The sequence below is a fragment of the Oryctolagus cuniculus genome, chromosome 10 (assembly GCF_051225735.1).
Source record: "Oryctolagus cuniculus isolate XC-2025 breed Fujian yellow rabbit chromosome 10, ASM5122573v1, whole genome shotgun sequence".
NCBI classification, from domain to species: Eukaryota; Metazoa; Chordata; class Mammalia; order Lagomorpha; family Leporidae; genus Oryctolagus; species Oryctolagus cuniculus.
The window spans coordinates 107,281,798-107,304,724 of NC_142876.1; the positions used below are offsets into that span (position 1 = coordinate 107,281,798).

Consider the following 22,927-nt stretch of genomic DNA (forward strand, 5'->3'; position numbering starts at 1 on the left):
TCTGCTGTGGCCCGGGAGTGCAGTGGAGGATGGCCCAGGTGCTTGGGCCCTGCACCCCATGGGAGACCAGGAAAAGCACCTGGCTCCTGGCTCCTGCCATCGGATCAGCGCGGTGCGCCGGCTGCAGCAGCGGCCATTGGAGGGTGAACCAACGGCAAAGGAAGACCTTTCTCTCTCTGTCTCTCTCTCTTACTGTCCACTCTGCCTGTCAAAAAAAAAAAAAATCCATTTATCCACCTATGTGTTGATAGACACAGAGTTGTTTTTCTGCCTTGGTTGTTGTGAACAATGCCACAGTGAATGAGTATCTTCTGGGCATACTGACTTGAGTTTCTCTGGGTGTATACCCAGTAGTTGGATTATTGGATTATGCAGTAAGTCTACTTTTGAGTTTTTTAAAGACCCTCCATACTGTTTTTCCAAAACAGCTTTACTACTTACAAAATACTGCTATTAGTCTATAGTTGTCCCCCTTTCTCTGCCTTCTTGCCAAAACTTACTGGCTACTGTCAGAAAAATGAAGGTATGCCGTCATGCCTCATTGTGGTTTTAATTTGCATTGATTTCTCTGCTGAGTAGAGATGTCAAACTTTTTGTTGGTTTTCAGTTGGTCATTTTTGCTGTCTTTTGAGAAATATCCAAGTATTTTTGCCCAGTTTTTCTAGGTTGTTTTCTGGTTATTAGTAATTTGGCTTCCTTGTAGATGGTGGATGTTAACTCCTGTCCACTGCACGGTTTGCAGACACTTCCTCCCAACCTGACTGACTTCTTCACTGTATGCTTTGTTGTTGTGCAGGAGCATTTTAGTTTGATGCCTTTCTATTTGCTTTTTCTTTCGTTGCCTATGTTTTGGAATCAGACCAAGAAATCTCAGCCCATAGCAGTGTACTGTAGGATTTCCCTTGTGTTTACTTCTAACAGTTTTATAGTTTAAGTTCTTACATTTAAGTCTTTAATTCATGTTCAATTGATTATTTTTTTTAAAATTTATGTATTTCTTTGAAAGTCAGAGTTACACAGAAAGAGGAGAGGCAGAGAGAGAGAGAGAGAGATGCAGAGAGAGAGAGAGAGAGAGAGAGGTCTTCCATCCGATGGTTCACTCCCCAGTTGGCTGCAATGGCCAGAGCTGTGCCGATCTGAAGCCAGGAGCCAGGAACTTTTTCCGGGTTTCCCACGCGGGTGCAGGGGCCCAAGGACTTGGGCCATCTTCTACTGCTTTTCCAGGCCATATCAGAGAGCTGGATGGGAAGAGGAGCAGCCGGTTCTAGAACCAGCGCCCATATGGGATGCTGGTGCTTCAGGCCAAGGCATTCACCCGCTGAGCCACAGTGCCGCCCCCTCAATTGATTGTTTGTATGAGAAGTGAGATTAGGTTGGATTTATTCTTGTGTGTGTGGATATCCAGTTTTCCCAACACAATTTATTGAAGAGGGTATCTTTTCCTCATTGTGTGATCTTGCCACATTTATCAAAAATCTATTGACTATAGCTCTGTGGTTTTATTTCTGGTTCTCTGTCCTTTCCCATTGGTCATTGTATCTTTTTTTTTTTTTCAAAAGATGTATTTAATTTATTTGAAATTACAGAGAGTGGTAGAGACACACAGAGAGAGGTCTTCCATCTGTTGGTTTACTCCCCAGATGACCACAACGGCTGGAGCTGTGCCCATCCGAAGCCAGCTTCATCTGAGTCTGCCACATGGGTGCAGGGGCCCAAGGACTTAGGCTATCTTCTGCTTTCCTAGGCCATAGCAGAGAGCTGGATTGGAAGAGGAGCAGCAGGAACTAGAACCGGTGCCCATATGGGATGCCTGCGCTTCAGGCTAGGGCTCTAACCCGCTGCGCCACAGTGCCAGCCCCATTATATCTGTTTTTATGACAGTGTCATGCTGTTTTGATTACTGTAGTTTTATAATGTATTTTGAAATCCGTTAGGGTACTGCCTCTAGCTTGGTTCTACTTAAGATAGTGTTGACTTTTTGGGGTCTTTTGTGTTTCCATACAAATTTTATGATTTTTTTCTATTTCTATAAAGAATGACATTGAAATTTTGATAGGGATTGCACTGAATCTGTAGATTACTTTGGGTACTATAGACCTTTTTTAAGCTTTTTTTTTTTTTAAAGATTTACTTATTTGAAAGTCAGAGTTACTTAGAGAAGGAGAGGCAGAGAGAGAGAGAGGGAGAGGGAGAGGGAGAGGTCTTCCATTTGCTGGTTCACTCCCCAGATGGCCACAACGGCAAGAGCTGTGCTGATCTCAAGCCAGGAGCCAAGAGCTTCTTCCTGGTCTCCCACACGGGTGCAGGGGCCCAAGGACTTGGACCATCTTCTACTGCTTTCCCAGGCCATAGCAGAGAGCTGGATTGGAAGTGAAGCAGCCAGGACTCGACCTGGCGCCCATATGGCAGGCTGGCACTGTAGGCAGCGGCTTTACCTGCTACACCACAGTGTTGGCCCCATGGACCTTTTAACAAAAGTGATTATTTCCAGACGCATACCTTTCCATCAACTTGTGTCATCTTCAGTGTTCTTTCATCATTGTTTATAGTTTTCAGTGTAGATCTTTAACTTCCTTGTTAAGTTTACTCATATTTTTGTACCATTGTAAATAGCAGTGTTAATTTCTTTTTCATACAGTTGTTTGTCAGCATATGGGAATATCATTTATATTTGTAAGTTAATTTTGTATCCTGAAGCTGTATTGAATTGTTTATCAGTCTTCGCAGTTCTGCTTTTAGCTGTGTGTTGGAATGGTGTTACTTTTGGTTGTAGATTTGTAGGTTGATAGTTATTTCTAAAGATATTGCTCTGCTGTCTCATCTTTTAAAATTTTTGTCCATTTGAAAAGGACAGAGAGAGAGAGAGTGCATGCGAAACATCTTCATTCTGTCCACAACAGCTGCGGCAGAGACAGGCCCGCGTCAGGAGCCTGGAACTGATTTCTGGTCTCCTGAGTGGGTGGCAAGGACTCAAGTACTTGGGTCATCACAGCTGCCTCCCAGGGTATGCATTGGTAGGGAGTTGGTTTGGAATTGAAGTCTGGACTTGAACCCAGGGACTCAGATATGAGATGAGGCAATTACAGATGGCCTCTTAACTAAATGCCTGCCTTGTTCTGCTTTGTATTGTTCCGGACAAGAAATCTGCAATCATTCTTCCCTTTGTTCCTCTCTGTGGAATACGTGTTTTTTACGCTAGCCCCTTTAAATCTTTTTCTGTTTATTATTGCTTTATAGTAGTCTGACTATGGTGTACCTTTGTTGTTGTTGTTGTTGTTTGTTTCCTGTTCTTGGGCCTCATTGAGCAACCTGGAGTTGATAGTTTTAATGCATCTGAGAAATAATTCATTAAGTATCTTAGCCATTTTTCTGCCTGACAACTCCTCTTATATTCCAACTACATTTACAGATCCTTCAAAGTTGTCCCAAAGTTCACTTAGGCTTTGTTCTTTTTTTTTTTTAACTCAGTTGTGTTTATTTCTGTGTTTATTGATAACTGCTCTCATTCAATTCACTGTTGCATCTACAGCTCCTAATCTGTTAACCGCATCCAGTGTATTTTATAGAGGAATTTGCATGATTTATCTCTGTTGATCTGAGTAGTTCTGAGTACGTGACTGCTTGTGATAGCCATTTTAGCCTCTTTCTGCTATCTCCTGATTGGATTTTCTTCTCTGAGTTAGATTTCCCTGCTTCTTTGAATACTTGGTAACTAATCAGATGCGAGACACTTTTTTTGAATTACCTATTTGAAAGGCAGAGCAACACAGGAGGAGGAGGATGGGGAAGGAGAAGATACCTTCCATCTGCTGGTTCACTCCCCTGAATCCCCACAACAGTCCCGTCTGGGCTAGGCTGAGGCGGAGACAGAAACTCCACCCGGGTCTCCCCTTGGATGACGGGGCGCAAGTCCTCGGGCATCTTCTGCTGCCTCCCCAGGTGCATTGGCTGGGAGCTGGATGAGAAGCAAAACAGCCAGGAATCAAGCCAGTACTTGGCTGTGGGATGCTAGCATTGTAAACAGTGCCACAGCACTGGTGCCTGAATTTTATGTAGTTGGGTACTGAAGATTTTTTTTGTTTTCCTTTAAGTAGTTTTGGGCCTTTTCATGGACTTATTTATATGGGCAGAAAACAGTTGTAATCTTTTCAGGTCAACTTTTAAACTCTGTTAGGATAGCCATGATAGCTTTAGTCTAGTCTTTTTATGATTTGCTCATCTCATTGAGATTGAGACTGCATTTTTCTTGGGACTCTTTTAAGGGCAGCCTGGGTTTAAGTGGTCTTTGCATCACTAGTTCTGGGTGATATCTGTGGTTCCCAGTGATTTTAAAACTACTTTTTTTTTTTTTAATAGCAGAGTTAAATAGAGAGACAGAGAGAAAGGTCCTCCCTCCGTTGGTTCACCCCCAAAATGGCTGCTTCGGCCCGCATGCTGCGCTGATCTGAAGCCAGGAGCCAGATGCTTCTCCTGGTCTCCCATGGGGTGCAGAGCCCAAGCACTTGGGCCATCCTCCACTGCACTCGTGGACCACAGCAGAGAGCTGGACTGCAGGAGGAGCAACCGGGACAGAATCCGGCGTCCCAACCGGGACCAGAACCTGGGGTGCTGGCACTGCAGGCGGAGGATTAGCCTAGTGAGCCGCAGTGGCGGCCTAACACTATCTTCTAATTTTTACATTATACTCATGTCATTTCAGTTTTTATTAAAACATTGAGAATTCTGTTGTGCTCGTGAATAACCAGCTGATTATTGGTTACAGTTTCATAATAATCTCCAAGCATTATCATACCTCCCAAGATGCCTAACCCTCCAAGGGGCTGATGGTACAGTTTTTCTATGAATATATCATTGGCAGTCATTGTGAAGCCATGGCGTGTATATATTATATAAAATAATTCAACCTTCCCCTGCTCTTTTTTTTTTTTTTTTTTTCACTCTAGGAAGAACGTATCGTGAATCACATGGCTGCAAAGATAATTGAAAATGTCTGTACTACCTTTTCTGCTCAAGCCCAAGGCTTTATTACCGGAGAAATCGGACCAGTTCTGTGGTACCTATTCAGACACTCCACTGTTGACTCTCTCAGGATCACAGCAATATCGGTAAGATAGTCTCTTGGGGGCACCCACTTGGTTATATTTAAATACCATGTTCAGAGATAGGTACCAAAATAAATTTAATTCAGTAGATAGGAAACGGAAATCAGAGTAATAGCTGGTGAAAGCAGAAGTTGATTTTTCTCCTTAAAGCCAATTTTTGAGAGATTAATTATTCTGGGGCCAGTGCTATGGTGTAGTAGGTGAAGCTTCCACCTGCGGTGCTGGCATCCCACAGGGGTACCAGTTTGTATCCCAGCCACTCCTCTTCCGTTCCTGCTCTCCGTGAATGTGCCTGGGAAAGGAGAGGAGGACTGCCCAAGTGCTTGGGCCCCTGCACCACTGTGGGAGACCTAGAGGCAGCTCCTGGCTTTGGATGGGCCCAGCTCTGACTATTGTAGCCATTTGGGGAGTGAACCAGCAGATGGAAGACCTTGCTATCTGTCTCTGTCTCTCTCTCTCTCTCTGTACAACTCTATCTCTCAAATAACGAAAATCTTTAAAAAATTAATTCTGGAGGTATAGAGAAAAACACAGAGAAGAAGTGTGATGGGGAGAGATGCTGTCCTCCGGTTTACTCTCCAGATGCTTTCTATAGCTGGGACCAGCTCTGGGGGAAGCCAGGAGCTGAGAACTCCATGCAGGTCTCCTATGCGGGTGACAGGAACCCAGCTCCTTGGGCCCTCACCTGCTGCCTCCCGGGGGCTGCATTATCAGGAAGCTGGAATGAGGAGTGGAACAGGAATGCAGATCCAGGTAATTTAATACGGAATGCAACCATCCCTGCTGGTATTTCAATGGCTTTCCCAAATGCTCATCCCTGAAATAAGAATTTTAAAAACTGGGCTAGATACCTTCCAGTAGGACTTTGTAGGGCCATGATAGCATGGTTTTAGAAACTATTAGAGGCCGGTGCCGCGGCTCACTAGGCCGGGACCCCGGGTTCTAGTCCCAGTTGGGACTGGATTCTGTCCCGGTTGCTCCTCTTGCAGTCCAGCTCTCTGCTGTGGCCCAGGAGGGAAGTGGAGGATGGCCCAAGTGCTTGGGCCCTGCACCCTCATGGGAGACCGGGAGGAAGCACCTGGCTTCGGATCAGCGCGGTGCACCGGCCGTAACAGCCATTTGGGGAGTGAACCAATAGAAGGAAGACCTTTCTGTCTCTCTCTCTCTCTCTCACTGTTTATTTGGAGGTTTTAGTAGAAAACAGAGGTAGTAGGTAGGGGTCAGGGTTTGGTCTGTTGACCTTTTTAGTGTTGGCTGACTTTCTGTCAGCATCCACGTTCACATCTTGAGTGTCAGGGGTTTGTCATGTGCTTCGGATGAGTTCATTTTGACTTTCAGGGATCTGTTGTTTTACAATTCTTGTGTGTTGATTGGTTGTCTGTTGGCATGGTTATAATGTATGAAGATGGGATAATATGATGTCAGTTTAATGGCCTGTTAAACACTAGCCTTTCCCATAGGATTTATTTCAGTAGCCCTTTTGATTACGTTGCGTGGCACCTTGTTCTGCTAGTCTGTTCCTTCTTAGCTTTTCTCAGTGGTAATTTAAAGCTTTAACCTCTTTCCTGAAACCTCCAGTCCAACGTTTGTGTCCTGCATCCTCACTGGACGACTTGGCCCCTACTCCCCAGGTGATGGGAGGCAGCCAGTGGAACTTCATCAGTTTCTCTTAGCACACCGTGAGACCCAGTTCCCCGAACACCTGTCCTCTCTCAGTTCCTCCCTCTTTTAGGGTGCACACACTGCCCCTCCTCCCAGAGCTAAACCTCTTCGCGTTTCTTCAAATCTTTCTGGCTTATTTTTGGGAACTTTACTCCAATGATGATTTTTGCTCTTACATAAATCTTGACTCGCTCTTTATCTACTAGATCATTCTAATCTGCATTCAGACATTTTTTTTTTTTTAGATGGATTTATTTGTTTGAAGGAGTTAGAGAGAGAGGGAGAGACAGAGACCTTTCATCTGCTGGTGTGCTCCCCAGATGGCTGCAGTAGCCAGGGCTGGGCCAGGCCAACACCAGGAGCTTCATGTGGGTCTCCCACATGAGTACAGGGGCCCAAGTTCTTGGGCCATCTTCCACTACTTCTCCCAGGCCATTAGCAGGGACCTGGATCAGAAGAGGAATAGCTGGGACATGAACCAGCAGCCATGCAGTATGTAGTGGGGGAACTTAAACCACTACGCCACTGCTGACGGCTCAGGCGTTCTTCAGTCAGCGCATTTAAGAAAGAGCACAGACGGAAACATGTCAGTCAGTCTCTGAGCTGCATGTCTGCCCTTCACATACCCATCAGTGATGGCCACACACTGATGTGTCTCTCTCGCTCCCATTTCTTCCTCAACACAGTCTGCTATCTGTCATAAAAATGCCACCACAGACGATCTTGCTAAGTCACTAATGACTTTGCGGTTGCTAAATCCTGTGGCTATCCAATGATACGATGTAGTTCTTAGAATATCTGTGGAATCTTGAAGGTTAAGGGCTAAAAATTCTGCATTTGTATCATCAAGAAAGGATATTGGAGGGTATTTCCAAAAGGTCATGGAAAAGCTAAGTTTACTTTCATGCCAAAAAAAAAAAATAATGTTAAGGGGGCTGGTGCTGTGGTGTCACGGGTAAAGCTGCCACCTGCAGTGCTGGCATCCCATGTGGGCACCGGTTTGAGTCTTGGCTCTTCGACTGTTGATCCAGCTCTCTGCTGTGGCTTGGGAAAGCAGTGGAGGATGGCTTAGGTCCTTGGGCCCCTGCACCCATGTGGGAGACCCGGAGGAGGCTCCTGGCTTGGGATTGGCGTAGCTTTGGCCATTGGGGCCATCTGGGGAATGAACCAGCGAAGGAAGACCTCTCTCTGTCTCTCTCTCTCTCTCTACCTCTCTGTAACTCTGTCTTTAAATGGATAAATATTTAAAAAAATTAATCATGAGGTCTCCATGTATGAGACGATCTTCAGAAAGTTCACTTTTTTGCAGATTGTGTTTTATAAAAAGATTGTGAATTTCAAATTTTTTGTACCCCAATAGGCATCTTTTTGTAACATTTTTCCATGATGCTTTTGAATGTTCCTTGTATTGCACCTGTCACAATACACGTTTCTTCTTAGAAGCTGCATTTTTTTTAAAATTAAAAACAACCCCACAACAATTAAAGTGTTAAAAAGTGTAGAGAAACCACCAGAACGAGCAACACAATGTTATCAGCGAATGTTCTTGAGATACGGTTGGATCATAGTTTAATGCATTCGTTTTGATCTTAGGTCCTTAGAAGAATCTGTCCTGCTTTAATTAACTTTGTTTTTATTTTAATGCTTGTATTCAGCATGGTTTATTTTTCTGGTAGAGTTTTTCCGGTTGTTCCCACCGAAGTCTTCTCCCTTCTAAGCCTTCCTTTGCTCACCGGATGTATCCAGTTTGCCTCCTGCCTTGAGCTTCTTCCACGTGGTGATTCAGAGTCGTCCATTTCCTCACAGCAGTTCTGTGCGTTGTCCCCTCCTTAAGTGGAGCTTTCTCGCTGCCCATCGTCTCCCTTCAGGTCTGCAAGTGTTCGCTCCGTGTATTTGGGTGCTTCAGTATTGGCTTCCTAGGTACTGGCAATGACTTATTCTTGCTGAACGGGAATCTTCATTGTTACAAAATGATTTTCCATGTCTTTTTACTGCTTTGGATTTAAAATCTGTTTTACCTGATCTGCTTCCGGCCACTCCTGCTTTCTCGTGGGCTCCAGTTCTTTTGAATGTCTTACTCTATCTTGTCATTTTTCCATCTGTGTAGTTGGTGAGGTGAATTTCCTGTAAGCAGCATATAGGGTTTTTTTTTTTGTGTGTGTGTGTTTTGTTTTTTTGGTCTCAGTAATATTTGTCACTTTTAAGTGTTTATATTTTAGGTAGTTATTGACAGGTAAGGCCTTACTGCTGCTGTTTGATTCTTGCTGTCTAGTTTTATGGCAGTTTTTTCCTCTCTCCGTTTCTCTTTTAGTTGTCCTTTGTGGTTAACCGATTTTCTCTTGGTAGTTTTTTTTTTTTTTTTTTTTTTTTTTAAAGGTTGTATTTGAGAGGTAGAGTTACAGACAGTGAGAGGGAGAGGGGACAGAAAGGTGTTCATTCTGCTGGTTCACTCCCTAAATGGTCAAGATAGCTGGAGAAGCCAGGAGCCGCCTCTGGGTCTCCCACGTGGCTGCCAGGGCCCAAGCACTTGGGCCATCTTCTGCTGCTTTCCCAGGCCTTATCAGAGAGCTGGATTTGAGCTTGAGCAGATGCGACACAAACTGGTATTCATATGGGATGCTGGTGCTGTAGGCAGAGGCTTAGCCCACTATACTACAGCCTCTGCTATCCTTTAGCATTTCTTGCAGGAAAGACGTGATGGTCATAAATTCTCTCTGTTTTCGTTTGGAAATGTCTTTATTGCTTCCTATCTAACGGATAGCTCTGCTGGGTATAGTATTCTTAGTTGCAGGTTTTGTTTTTTACTCACTTCTGTTCAGTATGAGAATCATTCCATTCCTTCCTGGCCTGTAATGTTTTGTTCAAAGAAATCTGCAGGCTGGCGAATTGGGACCCATTTAGATGTTATTGTCATCTTCTCTCTGGAAGCTCTGAGAATCCTCTCTATCTTTAATCCTGGGTATCTTGGTTGTATCATGCCCTGGGTAGAGTGGTGATCTGTGGCTACCCACACCTGGACAGCTTTATCTGCTGTAGGATTGGGGGACTTTCTGTTGCTACCGTTGGTACTTTCTAACCCTTTTGCCTTTTCCAGTCTGTCTTGAATCCTAATAACTTGGATATTTTCTCTTTTAATTCTGTCTGTAAACTTTCTTCTTAGCAGTTGATTTTTTTTCTCCTACAAATGTGTGTTGTCTTCTTTAATTTTCTTTTAAAATATTTATTAGCAAGGCAGAGTCAAACAGCGAGTGTGCTAACAAGAATGAGGAAGTTGTTCCATCTGTTGATTCACTCCCCAAATAGCTGCAGTGGCCAGGGCTGGGCCAGACTGAAGCCAGAAACCTGGAACTCCGTCCAGGTCTCTCATGTGGGTGGCAGGGTCCAAGTACTTGAGCCATCATCTACTGCTTTTCCAGGTGCATAAGCAGGGAGCTGGATTGGAAACAGAGCAGCTGGGACTGGCACCAGCATTCACAAGGGGTGCTGGTGTCACAGGCAGTGGTTTAACCCCCTGTGCCACAATGCTGGTCCCCTCTGTGTTTTCAGATTCCTTGTCTTTGAGTGTGATAATTCTTTTTCTTCTTTTTGACCTTTTTTGCTATTAGGGCCTTCTATCACATTTTAAATTTTGTTTAGTATACTTTTCAATGTGAGGGTTTGATTTTTTTAAAATTACTTTTCATCTCTGTTAATTATGTTAGAATTGTTTCCTTCAAGCTGACTGAAGTTTCTTAAAATAGCTGTTTTGAATTCTTCATCTGACAATTTGCATATTTCAGTTGCTCTCTTACCAGTTGTCTGATGCTTTATTTTGTTCATTACGTGAGTTCATCTTGCCTTGAAAGCTCTTGATACTTGGTTGTGTGCTGTGTCATTGGTGCATCGAAAGATCAGATATTTCTTCCTGTTTGCATATCCTGGCTTTGTTTATGTCTGTCTGAGAAGTTTTAAGCATGCTGCTTAGTTTCTCCAAGGCTGTAAACATTCTTGGTGTGTCAGTGTCAAAAAAAGATTGATGGTGTTTTAAATTGAGGTTTCTGGGAGTCTTCTGTTGGCTGTCTTGTTATTCTTTCAGCACTAGAGGGTGCTTCAAGCCCAGGCTTGGCCCTGGTCGGTCTGCGATGGTATGTTGTTGAGAATGAACCGGGGAATTGTTGGAAAGGGGATAGCGTATTCCTACAAGGCTCTCTCTGAGTCTGGATTAGGCTCAGATGCCTGGTCCTGTGGCCACCAGTGCCACATGCTTGGTCATAGCCAGATCTTGCAGCCTGCTGATGCGGGCCCGCCATGGTCGTAGGACCAAGACTCACACGGCTGTGGGCTGCTGTCTGTGGAGATGCTCTCACGGTTCCTGGCGGCTGCCGCGAGCCACAGGTGATGCCGACTGGGATTCAGTCCCGTCAGCTCTGACCGCGAGTCTGTGCTCGGCACCGGAGCAGGTGCAGGGAGTCTCCATCCCCAGGTACTCTTGGGGAGGTGGGGACTGCTGAGCTTTGTCTAGTGTGGGTTTTGTCAGCCTGGCACTGAGTTCTGAGACACTGTCCTGTTCTCACTGCTCTCCAGTGGCTCAAGTATTCTTCCTTACTGTCTGCTCGTATTTGGGAGGGATGGTGAAGGCAGGCCCTTGACCAGCAGCCTTGACCCTCAGCTGAGTTGCATCTAATTCTCAGAGTCTCAGGGCACTTCTCTTGTCACAGATGCATGTCAGCACTGTGTGAGGCTGGGGTGATGCATGCTGAAGCGTGAGTTTGCCTTACCACGGTGCAGGACTTCGACCTTGCACTGGACCAAGTCCAAGAGGCTCTGTTAATTCTGTCCTTGGCGCAGTGACCTTTGGGCTATGTCTGGTGCTGGATCTTACTGCGGTGGCAGTGGACCTGGGCTCCAAGGTGAAGTCCTAGTCACAGTTGCCCTCCCTACTCCCCAGAGGTTAAAGTGTGACTTGACACTTCTACCCCAGGTTGGGGGTGGTGGGTGGGGACAGTCCTGCGACTTCCCAAGATGACACTAAGCTTCAAAGCCTGGATAATGTGGTCATTCAGTCTTGCCCTGTCTCAGGAGTGTGTACCAGGTATGCGGGAGGCTGCTGGTGGCACATGCCTAAGGAAGTTCACCCTGCAGGGGTGCAGGCCTCTGCCTGATGCTGGAGTAGATGGAGAGGCTCCGTGAGCACCGGCCTGGGAAGAGTGGCCCGGTGCTGGGTCTGCCTGTGGCTGACCATGGCTGACCATCGCTGGCCTCTAGGGCACTGTCCTGTGCTCATTTTCCAGTCCCGTTTGCCAGCAATTGAAACCTCTGCTTTTCTGTCTTTCAGGAGTTGCACGTGGCCTCTGGTACCTTGGCTAAGCAGGGTCCAGATACTGTCCTGAGAGCAGTGGACATGGGGTCCTGTGTGACAGTGAGTTTCACTGTAGTGGGCCTGGTAGTTAGTCTCAAGTCGAAGGTTTGGGCTTGATTCCCTCTCCCTAGCCCAAGCAAGAGGCAAGCTGTCGCTGTCCACCCTGTCTACCTGGAACTGAAGGAGGGTTGTCACAGGCCGCTCTTGGCTCCTTGCTGCCTTCTTGGCTCTGTTCTTCCTGACCAGTAGACTAAAGCCAGGTGCCGTGGCCTCGCACTGGGCTTCTGTGGCTCCTGTGAAGGGGACGTGGGGTCACGAGCAGCCGTGCAAATCGGTGCCTCTGGGCGGCGGCGACTGCTGATATCTTCCTTGGCCATCACCTTGCCCCGCCCTCTTGCAGGTTCTTCTTGTTCGTTTTGTTTTCTAATCCTTCAGAAACCATTCTTTCCATGCTACCCAGGAGCTCTTCCACCGCAGGCCCCAGGCTCTGGTTGGAATTTGTTTTTGAGGAGGTGTTTGTCCTCCTCCTGCATTTATGTGTCTGTGAATGTCACTGTGGACCCACAGGTGCCCATTTTATTCAGTGGATCGAAATGTATCCCTGCTGCCAGTACTGCTACTACTTACTGTTTACATGTCCAAGTCATCCTAGGTGAGGTGCTGGGACCCCTTTAAGCTGGGGTCTGTATCCTTCTGACTGACTTCTGTCATGGCTTGCACACTTCTTACCTTCTGACTCCACACAGTGTCCTGGGCTTGTCTTGGGCTTCTCCTGTTCCAGCTCAGGGATCCGTCACTTCTCCAGGGAAATCCTTGGTGTCTAGAAATTTACATCTTGGTGCTCCTTGTTGGAGGGGTTACTGTTTTCGAGAAACAGCTGGGAAATAATATACGTCCCCACAGATACACATGCATTTGGAATTTTTTTTTTAAATCTGATTTTGTACATGTTTAGAAAAATCAGATTGGTACTTCCAGTGTTACTCCAGTGCCTCAAGATTCGTTGTAGGCATGCCTCTGATGTATTTGTAAATTCCTTCTCCTGCGGTGGGAAGCCTGGTTGCCATTGTTCTCTCTTGTCTGAGCAGTTCATTGCCTTGGTGTCACAAACTCCCACTCACTGGGGCTGCCTTGTCTGTGTCAGCCTCCATCTCCCGTTGCCCACTACACCAGTGGCTGCTCTGCGGCTCAGCCCTATCTGTTTTATCTCTGCTGCTCTTCTGCAGACCCTGGCATACTGACGCTGAGTGGGGAGGAGAGAGAAGTTGGGTTAAGGAAAGCAAGGTCGGAGGTCATCTCTGATACTTTGCCTTGACGAGCAGCTTGTCAGCCTGTCACGTGACTCTGATGCGTCAGCATCTGTGAGCGCTGTCTCCCTCTCTCTGCAGCTGTATTGCTGCCCCCATGATCCAGACCACCCCATCTCTCACCTGAACCGCAGGTGTAGCTTCCTCAGTGGTCTTCCGAGGGCTCCACCAACTCCGTCTCCCCCAGAGTTAATTTGATAAAATCTTACCTCCTCATCCTGCCTTTTCTGTTTAAATTCTTCAACAAGTCACTGTTTCATTTTTTTTGAAGACTTGGCAATACTTTATTCGGAGTACCAGGTAGAAGTTGAAAACTGAGTGCTTTGATTTTTAGAGTAACATTAATGTTTAAAGCATTTAGCACATGTTCCTTAGTGCATTAGTTATGTTAGCTTATTAATATATCTGACAGAGTGTAGCTCTGTGAAATCCGGGACCACGTCTTGTGCATCCCTGTTTGTCTTATTCCTGGCCTGTTGATTACAAGTTACAAATTTTCCTGTAAAGATTTGAGGGCTCTTGTCTCTTGGGTGAACCCAGGGCAAGAAGTTAATAACATTAAGCCCCCTTCTTTACCAAGAGTCAAAGAAAAACAGGCTGTAGAAGTCCTGCGAATAACAAAAGAGGGAAAGGCAATAGGAGATCATTGTTAGGGAATTGTATGGGTTAGATTTTCATTGCTCTAACTAAAAGAGGAGAGGGAGAGAGGAGAGAGGGAGGGAGGGAGTGAGGGAGAGAGGAGAGAAGAAACAAGAGAGAGGGAGAGAGGAGATTTCTCTGGAAGGGAAAGGTTTATCTTTGCTTGCACCTGAGAAGTTCACGGTTGAGGATCAGGTGGCCCCGTGAGTCTGCAACCTGGCGGAGGCTCGTTGCAGAAGCAGCACCCTGGGCTCATACAGCCAGGTCTCTCCCAGGATCTGCCCTCTGGGGGCGGGGCCCCAATGACCAAAGAACTCCCATCAGGCCCACCTCTCAAGCCCCCATAATTGGGGTCATGTCTCCACCCTTGATCCATCAACCATTAACATAAGACCTTGGAGTGAAATCTTTCCCTGAATTTTGGGAGCCAAGTCGTGTTCAGTCCAGAGCAAGGACATCACACCAAGTTACGTCAGTGTCATAGCCTTCAGAGAACAGCACCTGTACCATAAGAGATCTCTATGAGGACTTACTGAGAACTGAGGTCATGGACCCTGAGGGTTTCCTGAGGACAAGTCGCACACGTCCTGGTGAGGACTGGCGATGGCCTCCTCCCCGGAGGCCTCACCAAGAGGGCCCTTCCTTCTCAATGTCTCTCTTTGCAGTCTTCTTCCAGGCAGTTGTCCTGAGGTTCATGTACCCTTTGGGGATAGAGATCAGAATTCTTTCTTTCTTTCTTTTTTTTTTTTTTTTTTTTGACAGGCAGAGTTAGTGAGAGAGACAGAGAAAAAGGTCTTCCTTTCGTTGGTTCACCTCCCAAATGGCCGCTACAGCTGGCGTGCTGTGCCGATCTGAAGCCAGGAGCCAGGTGCTTCTTCCTGGTCTCCCATGTGGGTGCAGGGCCCAAGCACTTGGGCCATCCTCCACTGCACTCCCGGGCCACAGCAGAGAGCTGGACTGGAAGAGGAGCAACCGGGACAGAACCGGCACCCCAACCAGGACTAGAACCTGTTGTGCCAGTGCCACAGGCAGAGGATTAGCCTAGTGAGCCACGGCGCCAGCTAGATCAGAATTCTTTTTTTTTTTTTTTTGACGGGCAGAGTAGACAATGAGAGAGAGACAGAGAGAAAGGTCTTCCTTTTCCATTGGTTCATCCCCAATGGCTGCTGCGGCCGGCGCACTGTGCTGATCCGAAGCCAGGAGCCAGGTGCTTCTCCTGGTCTCCCATGCGGGTGCAGGGCCCAAGGACCTGGGCCATCCACCACTGCACTCCTGGGCCATAGCAGAGAGCTGGCCTGGAAGAGGAGCAATGGGGACATAATCCGGCGCCGCGTCCGGGACTAGAACCCGGGGTGCCGGTGCTGCAGGCAGAGGATTAGCTTAGTGAGCCGCGGCGCCGGCCGAGATCAGAATTCTTAAGGTGACCTTGGAGCATCTCGCATGACTCAGCCCCTGCCTGTGTCTTGTGTCCTGTCTGCTCGCCCACATCCCCTCATTCACTGTGCCTAACCAAACCTCACGCTCAGGCATTTTCTAGAATTCCAAGTGTTTCCTTGCCTCAGGACCTTCTCCCAGGCTGTTGCTTGTGCCCGAGGTGTTCTCTGCATGCGCTTCCCGTGGACTGATGTGTACAGGGGCCAGCTGTCTGCTTAAGATGCTCCTGGTTCCTCCTCTGCTACACCTGTGATTTCTCGCAGCCTACTTATGGACAGCTTTCCCTAGTAATTGATTAATCTGTTTATGGGCATTTTCCCCTAGTAATGAATTAACCTGTCTATGAACAGTTTTCTCTATGAATTAGCCTATTTAAGGACAGTTTTTTTTTTTTTTTCCTAGTAGTGTGTCTGCCACAGGACAGTGCCCCTTTCCTGAGTACTCGGTGGGTGCTCAGTGGATCTGACTTGGTTGAATGAATGAGTGTGTGCTGATGCTGGCTCTGTCACTGATGTTGTGACCCACTTCTCCCAGTGACCTCTTGACCCCAGCAGATTGCCCTACACAAGTGTGGTTGCCTGACCAGCAGTGTCAGTATCACCTGGGGACTTGTTCGTTTTTGGGTCTGGACTCACACGCCTTGAATCAGAATCTCTGGGTGGAGAGGCCCAGTACTCTGTTTGCCTGCTGAAATTTGAGTAAACCAGTGCGCTAGGCCTTGGTGCTCCTAGGAAACTCTGGCAAGGCTAGGAACAGACCGAGACTGATTGGCCTTACTGACCTGGAATTGGCATCAGTGGGAGGTGTTGGTTGTTGGAAGAAGTGGACCTGATTTGGACAGTGTATTGCATAGCAATAAAATGATTGTTAGAATTTTTGGGATTTTAGAGAATCTCTGTATAGAAAATAAAACCAGAGAAAGTCGTGGAGTTGGACTGAGCAGAAAAGGTCCCAATGAGGGAGGTGATTAGCATAATGGTAATTGCGGAAGTGTCAAGAAGTGAACCAGCACGTTGGGGCAGGGGTTCTCACTGGGGCTGGGACTGCGCAGCTTTGTCCAGCGGCATGGATTCCTTCCTCTTCTCTGTCCACCCCTGCCCCTGTGCTGTGCATCTCAGGGTCTTCCAGGGATCAGATGAGGGTACATCATCTGAAAAATCCCCTGGGGAATGCCATATGACATCAATAAGTGTCATTAAAACATCAGACAAGAAATCGGTGCTGCCCTTTGTGTTTCGGATAGGTACCCAACTTGGACATTTCAGTTAGTCTAGTTCTTGGGACTTAGTTTTATTCAGTAGACTATAAGAACACCCACATTCTGGAGGCCATGCTAAATGTTCTTTCAGAAGCAAGTTTCAAAGCGAATTTTGAATGGGACATTTCCCCCCACTTCAGGATGTTTTTTCCAAACTGTATTTTTTTTTTAACTTTTATTTAATGATTATAAATTTCCAAAGTACGGCTTATGGATTACAATGGCTTCCCCCCCATAACGTCCCTCCCACCCGCATCCCTCCCCTTTCCCACTCCCTCTCCCCTTCCATTCACATCAAGATTCATTTTCGATTCTCTTTATATACAGAAGATCAGCCTAGCACACATTAAGTAAAGATTTCAACAGTTTACTCCCACACAGAAACATAAAGTGAAAAATAATAGATGATTTTTTAAATGATGATGAAATCAGATCAGACCTATTGTCATGTTTAATCCCAGTGAGAGTCAAGTTGGGAGTTGATAATTTCTTTTTTTTTTTTTTTTACAGAAGATCAGTTTAGTATACATTAAGTAAAGATTTCAACATTTTGCACCCCCATAGAAACACAAAGTGAAATATACTGTTTGAGTACTAGTTATAGCATTATATCTCAATGTACAGCACATTAAGGACAGAGATCCTACAAGGAGTAAGTGCACAGTGACTCCTGTTGTTGACTTAACAAATTGACACTCCTGTCAAACTGTATTTCAATCAGCAAATATTTAAAAAACAAGTAAGTTCGGGCTTGATGTGTGATTTTCTTTTGAAATAAATAAAATCCAACTCTGATGGGTTCTAAAGGGTGCACGTCCTCTCGGCTGCTCCAGGCTCGCCTCTGAGTCTGCTGGTAGAGGGGACTCCTTAGCGATCGCGTTCCCAAGTGAGAAGTCTCTGAGGCTTCCTGGCAGCCGACTGAACAGGAGCGATGCCCGCTGCACTGCCATTGCTTTGAATACCACTTAGCAGTAGTGCGGATAGTCTCGTATCTAGAAACTCCCTCATTATGATTGGGTAGGGACGTGGTATCCAGAGAGTAAGGTTTGTTTTTTTTTTTTTTTTTTTTTTGACAGGCAGAGTGGACAGTGAGAGAGAGAGACAGAGAGAGAAAGGTCTTCCTTTGCCGTTGGTTCACCCTCCAATGGCCGCCGCTGCAGCCGGCGCACCGCGCTGATCTGATGGCAGGAGCCAGGATCCAGGTGCTTTTCCTGGTCTCCCATGGGGTGCAGGGCCCAAGCACCTGGGCCATCCTCCACTGCACTCCCTGGCCATAGCAGAGAGCTGGCCTGGAAGAGGGGCAACCGGGACAGAATCCGGCGCCCAGACCGGGACTAGAACCCGGTGTGCCGGCGCCGCAAGGTGGAGGATTAGCCTATTGAGCCACGGCGCCGGCTCCAGAGAGTAAGTTTTGCTCTGCCAATTCCTCCAAGGATTGTGTGGTGCTAACGAGACTGATTGTTCGCTGTGTTCAAGTCCCTGTTGGGAGAATTAGAGTCGGCTTGAAAAATTCCGATTATAATGTAATCTTGAAGGGACGTCATTTTAAATGCTTTTTAAAAAAATACTTGGGTAAACAAACTTGAAATAATTCTGTTTTGATTTCATAAATAGTAATTATCTTAAATTGACTGTGGATGCCTTTCAGAAACTTTCGCCGATCTTTTTTATCAGGACCAGATTTCTTGTTACTGAATTAATTTGTCATATTGCTAGTTTCAGATATTGCTTCAGTACCAAAACTTACCAATTTGGACTTTAGATTTGGAGAACTGTACTTTAACTGTTTCTATACCACAACTTCTGACTTAACCACCTGTTCCCTGAAAGAAAGAGATCAAAATGTTTGTTGAAAGGTGTCCAAAATAGTTTAATTATTAAGTGTCTGAAATGACAGTTCCACAATGAAAGGGACACTTTGCTTTAAAAGGGAAAGTATATCGTTAGTGCATTGCAAATGCTCGTTTTGGCAGAACATTTTGTTTAATTAGTCACTTCAGAAATAATGATAAGTATGCACATTATCAATAAGACAATCTTCCCTGCAAATATTTAATTACAGAAGTCTGCTATAGTGATCTGTTCCATCTGTGTAGGAAAGCTTGCCTTTCCTGGAACATGATCCGCATCGTCATATCTTCTTGTGGGTGTTTGTCCTGTTCTCTGAAGACTGGATTCTTTTTTTTTTTTTTTTTCTTTAACTCCCATTTATTTCTGACTCTTGAAAATCTGGCTCACCATCATCTTCCTCTCATAGTTTTTGTTAATTAGCTTTTCTTTTTTTTTTAAAGATTAATAAATCTTTTCAAATAAATCTTTCAAATAAATATTTATTTGAAAGTCAGAGTTAAACAGAGAGAGGAGAGACAGAGAGAGAGAGACAGGTCTTCCATCCGATGGTTCACTCCCCAATTGGCCGCAACAGCTGGAGCTGTGCCGATCTGGAGCCAGGAGCTTCTTCCGGGTTTCCCATGTTGGTGCAGGGGCCCAAGTATTTGGCCATCTTCTACTGCTTTCGCAGGCCATAGCAGAGAGCTTGATGGGAAATGGAGCAGTTGGGACTCGAACTGGCACGTATATGGGATGCCGGCGTTAACCCTCTGCGACACAGTGCCGGCCCCTCTTTTCTTTCTTTCTTTTTTTTTTTTTTTTTTTTGACAGGCAGAGTGGACAGTGAGAGAGAGGGACAGAGAGAAAGGTCTTCCTTTGCCATTGGTTCACCCTCAAATGGCCGCTGCGGCCGGCGCGCTGCGGCCGGCGCACCGCGCTGATCCGATGGCAGGAGCCAGGAGCCAGGTGCTTTTCCTGGTCTCCCATGGGGTGCAGGGCCCAAGCACCTGGGCCATCCTCCACTGCACTCCCTGACCACAGCAGAGGGCTGGCCTGGAAGAGGGGCAACCGGGACAGAATCCGGCGCCCCGACCGGGACTAGAACCCGGTGTGCCGGCGCCGCTAGGCAGAGGATTAGCCTAGTGAGCCGCGGCGCCGGCCTCCTCTTTTCTTTTTAAATGTAATTAATTGATTTGTTGCTACAACACTCATTAAATTTGATTTATTGATTTTTAATCTCATTTCTAGTAGTGTTTGAGCAACTGGTGTCTGATTACCTTGGACTGAATTCTTGCTTTGCCAAGTGTTAGCCATGTGCCTTTGGACAAGTTCCATGTGTACCCTATGCATTAGTTTTATAATCTGTACGATAGGCATAATAACATTAACTTTCTTACATGTTGTTGGGATAGTTAAATGAGATAATTTTCAGGTAGTCTTGGATTTTTTTTTTTAAGATTTTATTTATTTAAGTCAGAGTTACACAGAGCGAGGAGAGGCACAGAAAGAGAGGTCTTCCGTCTGCTGGTTCACTCTCCAGATGGCCACAATGGCTGGAGCTGTGCTGATCCGGAGCCAGGAGCTGCTTCCGGTTCTCCCACATGAGTGCAGGGGCCCAAGGACTTGGGCCATCTTCTATTGCTTTCCCAGGCCATAGCAGAGAGCCAGATTGGAAGTGGAGCAGCTGGGACTAGAACCGGTGCCCATGTGGGATGCCGGCACTGCAAGAGGCTTTACCTGCTATGCCATAGCGCCTGTTAGCTTAAAAGCCAAACTAAGGAATTAACCTAGGTAACCCTCATCAGATGAATGGTTCAAGAAAGTGTTGTATAGATACACAGTGGAATATTACACAGCTGTAGAAATGAAATTCTGTCATTTCCATCAAAATGGTTGGAACTGGAGAGCAACATGTTGAGTGAAAAATGCTGGACACAAAAAGACAAATTCCCCATGTACTCCCTTATATGTGGGAGCTAAAAAACAAAAAAAAATCAACAAAAAGGAATGCCAGTGTGTATCTGTTTTGCTGCAAATACAGTATGCTGTTAAACCTTTTAATAAGTATTTATTTATTTGAAAAGCAGAGTTAAGCAGAGAGAGAAAGAGGTCTTCACCTGCTGGCTCACTCCCTAGATGACCACAAAGGCTGGAGCAGGGCCGATCTGAAGCCAGGAGCCAGGAGCTCCTTCCAGGTCTCCAATTTGGGTGCAGGGCCCAAGCACCGGGGCCATGTTCCACTGCTTTTCCAGGCCGTATTGGAAGTGGAGCAGCCAGTACTGGAACTGGCACCCCTATGGGATGCTGGCACTCCTGGTGTAGGCTTTACCTGCTATGCCACAGTGCCAATCTCTAAACTTCATTTATTTATTTTTTCTTTTCTTTTTTTTACAGAGTGGACAGTGATAGAGAGAGACAGGGAGAAAGGTCTTCCTTTTGGTGTTGGTTCACCCTCCAATGGCCGCCATGGCTGGCACGCTGCGGCTGGTACACCGCGCTGATCTGAAGCTGGGAGTCAGGTGCTTCTCCTGGTCTCCCATGGGGTGCAGGGCCCAAGGACCTGGGCCATCCTCCACTGCCTTCCTGGGCCACAGCAGAGAGCTGGCCTGGAAGAGGAGCAACCGGGACAGAATCCGGCACCCCGACCAGGACTAGAACCCAGGGTGCTGGCGCCACAGGCGGAGGATTAGCCTAGTTAGCCGTGGCACCAGCCTAAACTTTATTTTAAATCTTGATCAAATTGGGGCTGTGTGTGGCATACCAGGTAAAGCCACTGCCTGTGACATTGGCATCCTGTATGGGTGCTGGTTTGTGTCCTGACTACTCCACTTCTGATCCAGCTCCTTGCTAGTGGCCTGGAAGTAGAAGCAGAAGATGGCCCAGCCCTGGCTGTTGAAGCCATCTGGGGAGTGAACCAGCAGATGGAGGATCTCTCTCCTTCTCTTTCTGTAACTATGACTTTCCAGTAAGTAAATAAATATTTGAATATAAAAAATAAATCCTTGTCAAATTGTTAAGAATTATATACTACTATATTTTTAATGGTATTATGACTCTTTTCCAATTTATTTTTTTTATTTTTTATTGACAGGCAGAGTGGACAGTGAGAGAGAGAGAGACAGAGAGAAAGGTCTTCCTTTGCCGTTGGTTCACCCTCCAATGGCCGCCGTGGCTAGCGCGCTGCGGCCAGCGCACTGCGCTGATCCAATGGCAGGAGCCAGGTACTTATCCTGGTCTCCCATGGGGTGCAGGGCCCAAGGACTTGGGCCATGCTCCACTGCACTCCCTGGCCACAGCAGAGAGCTGGCCTGGGAGAGGGGCAACCGGGACAAAATCCGGTGCCCCGACTGGGACTAGAACCCGGTGTGCCGGCACCGCAAGGCGGAGGATTAGCCTAGTGAGCCGCGGCGCCGGCCTCCAATTTGAACAATTTTTTTTTTTGACAGGCAGAGTTAGAGGGAGACAGAGAGAAAGGTCTTCCTTCCGTTGGTTCACCCCTCAAAGTGCCTGCTATGGCCGGCGCACTGCGCTGATCCAAAGCCAGGAGCCAGGTGCTTCCTCCTGGTCTTCCATGTGGGTGCAGGGCCCAAGCACTTGGGCCATCCTCCACTGCCTTCCCGGGCCACAGTAGAGAGCTGGACTGGAAGAGGAGCAACCGGGACTAGAACCCGGCACCCATATGGGGTGCTGGCGCCACAGCGGAGGATTAGCCTAGGAGCTGTGGTGCCGGCCTTGAACATCTTTGAATTTGATTGTTTATAGCCCTTGCCTATTTTCCTGCTCTGCTGTGGTTTTTTAAATTTTTGTTGTTGAACTGTTTATTGACTGGAGCATTAAGCCTCTGAATATAATGTAAATTAAAAATATGTTATCTCAAAACTTTTAAGTTATAACTGTTTCATAAGCACCTGACTCAGAAAGTTTTGTAATGCTTTTTTATTGCTTAAAAGGAAGGTTTTCTTTAAATAGAATTAGCTTACCAATTTGTTGTAATAGCCTCTCATGTCTTTTTAAAAAAATATTTTTGTTATTTCAAAGTCATGGAGGCACACAGGGAGACAGAGACAGAGTTGGAGAGATCGTGTGTTTGATGGTTCACACTCCTAGGAGAGCCGGAATTGGTTCGATCTGCAGCCAGTAGCTAGGAGCTTCTTTCAGCTCTCCCACGCAAGTGCAGGGGCCCAAAGCACTGGGCCATCCCCCGCTGCTTTCCCAGGCCATAAGCAGGGAGCTGAATTGGAAGGGCAGCATCCAGGATTCAAATTGGTGCTTGTATGGGAAACCCATATCACAGGTGGCAGCTTAACCTGTGCCACAGCGCCAGCCTGTTTCTGATGGCTTAAAATACCACTAGCTT

General features: G+C 46.5%; 1 protein-coding gene across 14 annotated transcripts in view; it reads left to right on the forward strand.

Moving 5' to 3' along the window:
• ULK4 (unc-51 like kinase 4) overlaps nt 1-22,927 on the forward strand; it is a 598,567-nt gene that overhangs the window by 119,670 nt on the left and 455,970 nt on the right. For all 14 annotated transcript variants that reach the window (XM_089306514.1, XM_070050985.2, XM_089306513.1 and 11 more), the window contains exon 20: nt 4,944-5,105. In XM_089306514.1, the coding sequence (XP_089162640.1) occupies nt 4,944-5,105 (162 nt within the window). The remainder of the gene's footprint in view (nt 1-4,943; nt 5,106-22,927) is intronic.